The sequence below is a fragment of the Acanthisitta chloris genome, unplaced genomic scaffold, assembly GCF_000695815.1.
Source record: "Acanthisitta chloris isolate BGI_N310 unplaced genomic scaffold, ASM69581v1 scaffold33715, whole genome shotgun sequence".
Lineage (NCBI taxonomy): Eukaryota > Metazoa > Chordata > Aves > Passeriformes > Acanthisittidae > Acanthisitta > Acanthisitta chloris.
In genome coordinates this window covers 3,657-15,338 of record NW_008675951.1, presented here as the reverse complement: position 1 = coordinate 15,338, position 11,682 = coordinate 3,657, and the positions used below count along the sequence as shown (strand labels likewise).

Genomic DNA, 11,682 nt, shown 5'->3' with positions numbered 1-11,682 from the left:
AGGGAGGGCTGGAAAACTGCTGCCAGCTGCTCACCCTCTGCTCAGAGAGGGGAGGAAGACTGACTGGGAGTCTAGAGCTCTGAGGGAGGAAAATGCTTCTGGGAGTGACAGGTTTCCCAAAGTACAGCTGCATTATTCCCAATAGCACACACTGTGTCTGCTGGTTTCTGGGCCTAAGCCAAGGCAACTTCTGCAAAAGTAGGGAATGTCCCTGTAAAAAAGCAAACCAAAAACCAACCCAAACCCCACACACTGAGAACCCAGCCTCTGCTGCTGTAGGAACTAGGAAAATCCCTGCTGCTGAAATGTTTGTTTGTATAAATGCTCAGGCGGGTATGGCAGATAGCAGAGCAGTGTGGCTAGGCTGTCTCAAGTGCTTTCGTGCTGATAATTTCCTCTGCTGCAGTTCTTTGCTGGCACCTTTGCCAACAGAGCAAGACTTGAAATAGCATAACCATGCTGGCAGAGCTCCACTGCCTGGGCTAAGCCTAAATCTTTGGGCTACTACTTCTGATTAGATTAAAATGGATCGTGGGAGGGGAAGCATTTGTAGGGTGCAGCATTGTGAATCTGTACTGTACAAACAAGCTGAGATTAGCTGCATGGTGAGCCAGATAGGAAAAGCACCCTTTGAAGTTGGGTGTCTGCCTGGCTTAATTTTGCTAACACTCTGGCATGAGGGAGCATAAAGATCCCAAAAATGCACATCATGCTTTTCTTGCCAAGTGGAAATTCTGCATGTGTGTGTTTGGGGAAGTACTGGGGTGTAGCTGTACTCTAGGAAAGGGCAGTGAGGGAAGGCCTCTCCCCCACATGAGGGGCACATGTGATATATGAAATATCCCAACTCGGAAGTGTCAGCATGAAGAGTCATCCTTGATGGAAAACCTGCTTTGCTCTGGGGCTTTCATATCTTTTTTTTTTTTTTTCCACTTCCACAGACAAGGATGCGGTAGAAGCCGCTATTATAGAGCAGGGCAACTTGTTGTGAGTTGTGAGCTGCTAAACTGAATTCCTTTTTCTAACCTTGAATAGATTTCTCCAGTTTCTGAGCTGAGCCCTGGGCACTGAAGCGTATGAATTACCTACGATGGGGTTTGTAAATACCATAAAAATATAATCTCTTTATGAAGTAGGTGTGTATCACTGCCTGTGACCGGGAGAACCCTTCAGGGGCGTGAAATGTCTCTGCTGCAGTTGTTTTCCTCCTGGGTCACATGAGAGCTCCTGCTTTTTCCTCCTGTAGTTTTCCTCTGAACTTTATCTTTATTTGCTTCAGGGCAAGTGATGGACACACAGCCATCTGCAACTGTCTGCTGAGCTTTATCTCCTCTAGCTGGAGTGGGAAGCACTCACCTCCTTCCCACTTGGGCTCTGGAGCTGGACATTGAGTATTTAGAGCAGCTATTTTGCCACCATGGCAGTAAACAGATCCCAGCATGTGCCCACCTGGCAAAGGGCTCAATCTTTATGGCTTTGCTCTTGGCTGATATCAGGGAAAAGCAGTTAAACAAGAGTTCATTCCTTTGTAATCTCTCTGTCCTGCTCCTACAGCATGGCCTGAAAGGCACTGAGTACGCTGTGCTCTGCAGAGAGCGCCCACCAGTGAAAAGGTAACTGAGGTTTGACTTTGTAGGCAGGGAAGCCTATTTTGAGCAAGCAGAGCCCCGGGAGGATTCATCCCTGCTGCAGGGGAGGCACCCGTGACAGCGAGTGGCTCTCCAGAGCTCGGGATTACAGTGTAATTGTCACGGGGATTATGGCTCGGCTGCCGCATGAGCCCCCAGGAGAGCTGCTTGTGGCGACACGGCTTAAAGAATCACACGGGGTGGGAGCGAGCGGGGAGTGACCCAGGCTGGGGCTGTGGTGCTGCTGGATGTGCCCTCCGTGCCTGTCCCTGCTCTGCTGTGTGGCTGCAGGGAGATGGATACCTGGTTGGACAGGCAGCTCTTGAGTCACCTTGAACGAGCGATGCTTCTACCAGCCAAACCCTTCCTCAGCCTGTGTGTTGCTCTTGTTCTGTCACATTAAGCAAGACTCTGCTCCTTGTCTGTGTTACTGAGCACAATTCAAAATAATAATAAATATTTTTTGCTTCTTTGGTAAGAGGCACAAAGCGTGCGCAGTAACTAGTGTGGGTGTTGGATGTGCAGTGCTATCCCCCACAGCCAGCAGGAGCTGCCTGCAAGTCCTGGTCTGTATTTCAGTCTGATTTCCCCTTCAGTCCTCAGAGGCATCATGGATTTACCTTTATGGCTCACTGTGGTGGCTGTGCTGTCAGAGAGGAGGTGGACAAGGCTGGCTGTGGCCCTGCTCTAGAACTGCTTGGAAAGTGTTGAGCAAAGGTAGTATTTAACCATGTCTGGAAGCCTCAGGTGATCCTGTCATGCAACTAAATACAAACATGTGCCTGGATGGGAGCTGTTTAACTTTTGTCCCTTGGCACAAAGGCCAGTGCAGGCCATGTGTGCTCTAAGTTACGTGGGACAGACTGACCAGGAATGGGCAGTAAAATGGTACCTCCAAGCATGGGCATGAGGAGCTGGCACAAGTGGTGTTTTGTTTTTTTTATTTCTCTGGGGTTGATGTGTTGGATTTAGGTATGACCTAGATTGAAATATTGCTATTTACTTTGCTCTTAGGACTAAAATGACTTTTGTTTATTTATTTTTCCCCCCTCCACAGAGCTGGAGAATGGAGTAAGGGGAGGGAGGAATATAGACCCTTCCTTACTAGTCTGGCAGGAGCTGCCTCTGCTGGTAGCTCATGTCACTTCTAATAACATTTTTTAGTGTTTATTCTGGTGGGAAGATAGAGCTGTCTGCCTTTGCCTCACTGCATGCCTCCCTCCCATGGAGATCAGCTCTGTTTGGCTGATTTGCACCGGTCTGAGCTGCCCTGTTCCCAGAGCACTGTGGCTCCTACACTTTCCTGCTTTTGGGGGGCTGGTGGCTTTGAGAGGGTGACCTCACTCCTAACCCCTGCTCTTTTGTACACTTGGTGTGAGCTTTAAAACCTTCCTGGGTTGTGGGTTCCTGCATGAGCTCGGCGGAAGTGAACTGTATGGAAATCCCCTCTTGGGCTCGCTGATTTACAGAGCTTTGCATCCTTGCTCTGGAAAAGCCCCACTGGATTTTATGATCTTTGGTCCATGCTGCAAGGAGAGCACGAGGCCCAGGGTGGTGGCTTTGTAAATCTTCTCTTAATAACCAAGCTCCAAGGCTGGGCATGCAGGCAGCTGCTTACGTTGTCCAGGAGCCTTTTCTGGTTAAGCTGATGTAGCTGTACACTGTGGTGGTGTGAGGTGACATCTGTCCGTGACAGCACAGGTCTGGGAAAGATTGTTTTGTGTAACACTGCTTGCTGAAGTGAAATGAAGTGATGTGTACAACTGTCCCTGAGTAAAGAAACCAGAGAAAAGCCCTGGGAGCAGCTTATATCTACCTGTCCCTGCAGGCTACAGAGAGTTAACAGGTCTGTGCCTCTGCCCCCTCTCCTGCCACCTCCCAGGCTGGCCCAGCTCCATGTGCTTTTGTCTAGGAATGGTTGACTTTCACCTTGCTCCTGTTTACTCCTAGATTTGTGTACACAGTGCTGGGGAGGGAAACCAGGAGCAAACGCTGGGTCTCTGTGCCAAAACTATAAGCCTGATAAAGAGCTCCATGTGCTGTGGATGTCCCAGACCCTGCAGGTCTGACTCCCTTTGCTGGCTGTGACCCTTCAAAGGAGCTTTTAATGAGCTCGAGTGTGTTTGATCAGAGACAAGGACCAGCTGTAAAAGCCAGTTACATGTCTGGGGAACTTTATCTCTGACCCAAAACATCATTTGGGGTTTTTTTGGAAAGGGCTTGCAAAGGCTGTGGTGAGGACATGTGGGCTGGGACAGGTGAGCTGCCTGGGTTTGTTATTTCTCAGAACTTGCCAGCGGCTGGGGAAATTCACACATTGGGCAGAAACTTTGCTTGCTGCCTCAATAAATAGATAATCCTGCTTTGAGGAGAGTGGTATTCTGGAGCTCCAGAAGCACAAAATGGAGTGGGGTGGGCTAGGGATGGAGCACAGCAGGGCTGGCTGGACTGCCAGGAGTGTGATTTCTGTGCCTCCACTGAGCAAACAGTGTCTTGCTTCATCTAGTAGTGCAGCCTGTCTCAGGTTCAAACATGAGACCTCTGTGCCCAGCTCTTCCAGGAATGTAACTCATAGTTCACGTGCCTGATGTGTTGGTTGTCTGGCAGGGAATAAACTCTTATTTATTTCTTTTGCCACTGGCAGGCAGGAAAAGCTGCTCCCCAGCACGTTGGTTAATCTTCCCTTGGTACTTACTGGGGATAAAGCTGCTTAACATGAGGAAGAAATCCTGCAACTAGACCCTGCAGGAGAGGTTGATTTCCGTACAGACCCCTCCTAGAGAGGAGCATATTAATAGTAGGACTCGACTTCAGCTGCCAGGGCAAGGTGGGGCTGTGCAGCCGCCCATTCCGACTCTCCCAGCAAATCCTTGGCCTGGCTCCAGTGCTGGGAAACAGGTGGTGGAAAGCAGACTCGGAGCAGCACTGGTGCCCTTCTGCAGCTGGCAGTTGCAGAAGGTGTTAAGCTGAATGTGGCCAGAGATGACTTGGCAAGGGCTGACTATCATCCTGTGGCAGTCTCCTAGTTTTTTCCTCTTGGCTGCAGCATGCAAGACGAGGAAGTATGGGTACCTTCTGTGGTGCCTCTTCACCTAGGAGCAGAGCTTGCAGGGAGGACTGCAGTCCTCTGGGAAGGGGATGTACTTTTTTTTTAAGCAGTACTCCTGGAAGCTCTTTATATGACACTTGGGGAAGCTCATAGCTCTTGCTTTTAAGTCTGTGAAAGTGCCTGTGTGCCCTCTCACAGGTGTGTATGTGAGGAATGTGCCTGCTCCAGACCTGCCCTGCAAGCACCATGCTCCAGTGTTAACTCTTCCCAGGCTGCCCGTGCCCCAGCTCCCAGTCAGAGCTTGCTTCCTAGAAGTACATACCTTAAAACCTGGAGGATAATTATGGAGGTGCCCGGCAGCCCTCTGACTTCCCTGGCAGATAAATCTGAAACATGAGCCTCACTGCCCACAGGAAAAGTTTCCTGTATGGTTTAAGAAGCTCTTGTGGCTTCCAGGAACTTCCCAGTCCTTGCTCAAGAGGATGATGAGTGGGTTCAGGGAACGCTCCCATATAATCTTATTTATGCTTGTGAGTCAGTAATTTCCTTGTTATGTCCTCTGGCTGGTAAACACTAGCTGTCCTGATTTAAATCGAGTTTTCTGATAGCCCAGCTTGGTGCGTTCCACAGTGAGTACTAATCCCCGTGGCTGACTGCCACCAGTGCTCATGGCTGGGCTGATCTGATAAGCCCAGCAGGCTGTCCAGTCACTCCAGGGCACAAACCTGGGTTTTCTTGAGCCACCCTTGCTTGGACATTACTAGCCATGACTCAGGGTGAAGTATAGGGTGAGCTGGCACTGGGGTGCGGCTCAGCTTGGTGCTCTTGCCAGCATTGATCTCCCTGGTGCAGCAGCTGGGTTATATGGACCTGCAGCAAATCTGCTTCTCAGCCCCAGTGCCCTAGCTCAGGAATTGAGCACTTCCTGCCCCTCAATGAAATGGCCAGACCCTGCCCTGAGACCAGCTACTGCATGCTGGCAGTAGTTTCCATTGCAGGGCTGGCTTTGGCTGGGTTTTGAATATCTTGAAATGAATTTGCCTTGGAGCGAGTGATCCATAATGTTAGGAATGCCTGGTTCCAGGCTGGGAGAGGATTTCTTCCAAGCTGACCTTCCTCCCCAGCCCCCATCCCATCACCCAGTGCCAGGCTTGGCATAGCAGAGCCAGGGTCTGGGAGGAGAACTGGCCTCAGCACTTCGTGCCTCTGGGCTTTTCGTCTGGTTATCCTGCAGCAATGTTGCTGGGGAAACCAAAAATGCCTCAATAAGCAAATGAAAAGCACATCTAATTGCCTCTGCTCCTGGTACAAAATGAGACACATCTTGTCCTGACCACAAGGCAAACGCAGTGTGCTAATGGGCAGGGGAATAGGGCTGGGAGCAGATCTGAGGCTGTGGGCAAAGGAAGATGACACATGGTTTGTGGCTGATTGTTGGCCTTGGGATGTGAGATCAATAGAGGATGTAATTCATTAGTTGGTGCTACCACTGGGCTGTGGGATGGGCCACACCTGGCTGGGCAAGCAGGAGGGCTGACACAGCCACACAGGGCTCGGTGGTGCCACCCAGCTCTAACTGTCCCCATGAGTCTCTAATCTTCCTCACCCCCCTGTGAGGCTGTAGCTCATGGTAAGTCTGTACATCTGAGCAGAACCCTTGGATGTGCACGACTGTGGAGTAAAGGGATGTTTAAAAAATGGGTAGATAAAGTCTTCATCAATACCTCCCAGTCTTCCTAGTCATTCTGTGAAGACAGTGTGAAAAAATGTGCCAGTTTAGCCCCCAGCTATGGGACCAATCCATCTGCATTGTGCTTCTTGCCTTGGGGTAGGGGTTGAGGCTCCTTCCATGGCAATGACTTCATGGCTATGGAAGCATCTGGAATCTGTAGACTGGTGTTGAGCAACCCCAGAGCTCATACCTGTGGTACCCTCACCAGGGCTGGCCCCAGGGCTGTGGGGTGAGGGGAAATAGTTCTGCAGAGGTTGCATAACCTTGGTGAGGGCAGGAGGTTTGTGCTGTGTGGCTCCTTGAAGGTCCAAGTGCAGATGAGCTTTAGTGTGCAAATTGCCATTGTGGCCAAACAGCTGATCTCTGGGAGACTCTCCTGCTTTTGTGCCATAACTGCACTGCTTGGGCCTTTGCATCCCGGACTTATTTTACAGCCTTGTTTGTTTACTTGCTTTTTAAGAGGTGAGGCAGGGGAAGCTCTTCCTTCAGGCAACTCATTATTGATAGCGAGTGTTCTTGAACGTCACACTGCATTGCACTGCAGTTCAGCTCAACTGACAGACCAGTTTTTAACCCTTGGGTGATGAAATAGGTTTGTTCTCAGTACAAGAAGTGAGGAATTGGCTTGGTGTGAGGCTTCAGTGCTATGCAAAAAAACTGGCCTATAGGTGCCAGGCTTTTTTGCAAGTCCTTCCAAACTCTCCCTTATCACAAATTGAAGGTATTGCTTTTCCAAATGCTTTTGCTGCAAATTCCTGGCCAAGATCCTGTTGTGTTGTTTTCCCCAGTGTTCAGGTGAACCTCTTGAATCTGTAGCCCACAGGAAATTCCCCTCCCAGGCTGGCTCTCACTTCTGTTCTGAGAAATTGTAGGGGAATTCAGCTATTTTGAGGCTGATAAAGGTAATGCTTTTAGTGGACAGGAAGTTCAGCATTTAATGTTTTTGTGTTGGAAGCGATGTGCTCAGCACAGGCTCTGAACCTTTTGTGAAATGCTTCTGAGGAGTTGCCTGATACTTAACACTTTTCCTCCTCCATTTACAGGTGAGAGAAACTGAGACCATGGATGCTGGATGGCTTGACTACCCTGCCTCTGGGGACTTGCCAGATGATGAAGACATCGGTGAATTCAGGCCTCACTTAACTTCTGATGGGTTAGATATAGATGAAGCATCTGGGTCTGGAGGTGAGTAGGGAAGGGGGGAAATGGATTTATCTCAGTTGATGCTGTGAAATTTCTTTCAGCTCCAGTCCATAAGTTGATGTGCTAAGTGCACTGCCAGAGCTCCAGAGGAGCCACAGTGTCAGGTGGAGATGAGAAAGCTGTGTGAATTGTAGTCACTCAGATGGGAACAGTGAAAGTGGTTGTGCTGTGATGTTGAATCACTCAGGGAGGACAGATGGAGTCCAGCCAAGCTTGCCTTGCTGCAAGTGAAAAGGCATTGCCCTGGCTGGATCTCTTTCCTGTTGAACTCCCAAGAACTGCTGAGAAATGTAAAAAAAAATAAATCTATTGTTGAGGCAGTGTTAAAGGCTTAAAGTTAATATCTCAGCTGAGGCCAGACAAGGTAAAGGACTAACTGGTGTTCAAGTGAACTCTTTGTGACATGCAAAACTCCCTGCCCAAACCAGTTTCTGTAGCTCTGTTCTTTTATGTGAACATTTGTTCTCTAAAAGAACAAGTGCTGAAATCGGTGCCTGACATGTTTGGGCAGATCTGGAGGATTGGTGAACGATGCTTTAGGGATGGGCAGTGGGAGCAGTGCCCTCCACTGGTGTTAGCTGAGCAAGCTGTGGCAGACCTGCCCTGCAGGGGCCGATGGATCCAGCTGAAGACCCTTCACATAAGAGAGGTGTTGGGTTTGATTACATCTCATGGTCTTGTGCAATCGAAGCCATTAAGTGAAAAACAGTACTAGTAGATAAGAGGGAATTATAGAGGACAAGAGTCATTTGCAGCTGCTTGCATTGCAGAAAGTGTCTGAATTCTGGGAAAACAGCATGTAATAAAATGAAAACTTGAAGTCCTCTCTCTTTTTTTGTCCCCTCTGCAGACTACCCAGACTCTGAAGATGGCATATATCTGACCACCATGGATACTCCTGTGGTAGGTGTTGCTTCTGTGTGTTTTTAAGCAACATGTTGCTCCTCTGGTCTGTCTGTGAAACTCCCTGAATTTGCTCCCCCTGCATGCAAGATGTGGCATCATGATGAATTCACCTGCATGAGCAGGAACAGTGTACTTGTAATGCACTGAGCAAACTTTCTGTTCCCTGCACACCCTCCTGGTTTCAGTTGTAGGCAGGCTGGGTGCTGCTTACTGATGGGTGTGGTTTGTCCATGTTCTATAGATATCTGACAACTATATCCCTGGAGATACTGGCAGAAAGATAGAAGGTGAGAAGAAAAACACAATGGTGGACAATGAAATCATTCCAGACAAAGCTGTACCTGTCGAAGAGAACCTGTCCAACAAGATCTCCATGGCAAGCACAGCCAATAGCAGCATCTTTGAAAGAACAGAAGTCCTTACAGGTAATACGCCACCTTATCCTGATAAATCATTAATACTGAAAATCAGCATGTCTTCTGTTGCTCCCTGTCTCTGGGGAGCAGCTCCTTGTTAACAAGGGGAGTGAGTTGTGTTACCTCTGTGACTATCTGTAGCAGGGTGACTTCTGCCTTCTAGTCCTTAAGGAGCAGCAGAGCCTGCTGCTTGCCTTGCTGGGATAAACAGCTTGTTTTTGAGCCTGTCAGCTGACTGTTGGCTTAAGTCATGTGGCAGCTGCTCTGTACCAAGATACACCTCTTGTTGAGGCAGTATCTGGCCATAAACAAGTGATATCATAGACACAGGTGTTTTCCTTCTAACCTCTGCCCATGTCCTGCCTTTTCTGAGCTGTGCCAGGAGCCAAGCAACCACTCAAAGGGATTTGAACACCTGTTCAGCTGTAGGAATCTGAGTACCTCTGTCTAGAACAAAACCAAGGGACTGGCTTCCCCTCACCATGTGGGACAAGCCTGTCTAGCATGATTCATCAAGCACTTGGCCTGATGGTCCAAGCACAAACCTTAGGCCATCTTCCCAGTCAGAGGAGAGACTGGAAGAGTGGATTGCAAAGTCATCTAACAAAGAAGCTGGTTTAGGGCAAGGAGTATGTGTCACAGGAAAGGGCAGATTTCAGTCAAGTCTTGTGGCCACCCTTGGTGTGAAGAGAGAAAGTCTTAGTGGTTTTTAGCAGGTTTGTGGGTTGTGGTTATTGAGGGTGGTTTGGCTTTCTTGAAGGGAAGTGGTGTTGGCATTTGGATGCTGCTGATGAATTAAGCATCCCCAGGGTGTGTTCATATAGGTAGCTAACAAATCATTCAGACTGGAGCTATATCATTTTTCTCTGGGTTGTGATTGGGCTTTTTTTGGGTGGGTTTTTGGTTTTGTCTCCACACAGGGAGTCTATCTTCTTGTCAACATTTCCTTCTTGGACTAAAGGGGAAGATTAGCACAAACTGGTTAATGTGGAACGTGATTATTCTGTGGTTGGATTGGAAGCAATCTCTGGCCTTTCCCAGTAACATCTGCTGTTGCTGAAAATGCCAGCACATATGGTGACAGCCACATGGACACTGATTCTGGAGGCAGCGTTGGGGGCTGGTACTCTTGAAGCAGATTTTGAGATGTAGCTTATGGTTTGGGGTTATCCAAGACTTACTCCGTGCTCTTTTTCCTCCCCAGCTCTCATTGCAGGAGGAGCAGTGGGTCTCCTGTTTGCTGTTTTCCTGATCCTCCTCTTGGTCTATCGCATGAAGAAAAAGGACGAGGGCAGTTACGACCTGGGGAAGAAACCTATCTACAAGAAAGCCCCCACAAATGAGTTCTATGCTTAAAGCTCAGCAGCACCTTGTGCCCATCAGGGGACAAACAGACTGTATGGAAACACTGTGCCCTCAGATGAGATGTGCTGAACAAATGCTCTTTTTGGATTGAATTTCAAAGTGACTTTGAGAAAAAACAAACTTCCTACGTGACCCTTCCCATCCCGCTCAGCTAACAAGGGCCCAATGAAATACAAAGAGTCTGAAAAAAAAACCTCAGTGTATTTTTTTCTAAGCTAGCTTAAAAAAAAAAAATAAAGATGCCAAATTTTCTGCTTGGTTTTATAGAGGGTATATAAACACAAACCAGACTGTATGGAAGCAAACACCATGTGTTTGCATCCAGTGTGCTGTGCTGGGATTGGCTGCTTCTATAGAAGATGGCTTTTTTTATAAATCTTGCTACTAGATGTCTTGCAGCAGGCTGTTGATGTGAAGCATTTTTGTGGAGAAGTATTTATGAATCTCTTACACTACAGATAATGTTGCCTTATCAGGGAGTAAAAGGCCCACGGGGGGGCTCCAAATCCCTGAATGCCATAAAGGGCCTATGGGAATGTCTTCCCCCGGAGACTTCTGTCTCTTCCTGTTGGCCCCAGGCAAGGGTCATTAGTCCTTGAAATCAGGACAGCCAGTTGTTTGGCTATGGTGGCACCCTTTCCTTGCCTTCAGTCTCTTACCTTTTTTTAAGGATTGCTTGTAGGATTTTTTTATAACAAAAAGAAAATTTAAAGAAAATAGCCTAATGTTTATATAAAGTTTGTAGAAACTGTTTTGAAATAATAAAAAAATCTACTTTTTTAATTTCCTCAGATTTATTTTTTCAATCCCTTTGTGTTTCCTTTGGCCAGGCATTTCTCTAGAGATGCTGTTTTGTATGATTCATATTCTGAACCGAAGCAGAGTTAGCTACAGTGTGTTACAGCTTTCTTCTAATTCTATAGCAGCTACTGTAGAGGGTAAAGATATTTATGGTTTTCTCATAACTTGTTTAGGATTATTTTTTAAATAGTTATTTATAGTTTCTGAAATGGCTGCTCTTCTCATCTGGTAACTTTTATCCTTTTTATGTAAAACACTAATATAATGAGTCTCTGTGAAAACTATTTAAGCTTTATTCTGTGAATTTCAATTACAAATTCAAGGCAATAACTTCTAGGATTAATCTGTATGCAAAGTTGGATGCATAATATGATTGAAGTAGGGAAAAGACAAGAGTATTTCTAGCCTGTAATATATTACAATCAGTCCTATAGAGCTATATATTATATATTTTACTAAGAAATATACAGTTAAGAGTGAAAAGGCTGGAGTTAATTCTTCAGCAGCCTTATGGTGTGTTTTGATCTTGTTTGTGCTGCTGTTTGTCCAGTGTCTTGTCTAGAGCATGAGTGGACTTGTGCT

At 47.4% G+C, this 11,682-nt stretch overlaps 1 protein-coding gene across 1 annotated transcript; it reads left to right on the top strand.

Annotated features, from left to right (window-relative positions):
* The first annotated feature begins 390 nt into the window (after nucleotides 1–390).
* On the top strand, nucleotides 391–10,985 carry SDC4 (syndecan 4). Its single transcript, XM_009075942.1, has 6 exons — nucleotides 391–405; nucleotides 2,110–2,118; nucleotides 7,453–7,594; nucleotides 8,463–8,515; nucleotides 8,760–8,943; nucleotides 10,139–10,985. Exons 3-6 carry the CDS (start codon nucleotides 7,471–7,473, stop codon nucleotides 10,288–10,290), a joined length of 513 nt encoding a protein of 170 aa, XP_009074190.1. The 5' UTR covers nucleotides 391–405; nucleotides 2,110–2,118; nucleotides 7,453–7,470; the 3' UTR covers nucleotides 10,291–10,985.
* Nucleotides 10,986–11,682: the final 697 nt, after the last annotated feature.

Bases quoted from the DNA above. Each gene is read 5' to 3' on its own strand.
- SDC4 (XM_009075942.1), top strand. From the start codon at position 7,471: ATGGATGCTGGATGGCTTGACTACCCTGCCTCTGGGGACTTGCCAGAT. The intron at 7,595-8,462 runs GTGAGTAGGGAA...TCCCCTCTGCAG, and splicing joins TGAAGCATCTGGGTCTGGAG to ACTACCCAGACTCTGAAGAT. The intron at 8,944-10,138 runs GTAATACGCCAC...TTTCCTCCCCAG, and splicing joins AAGAACAGAAGTCCTTACAG to CTCTCATTGCAGGAGGAGCA.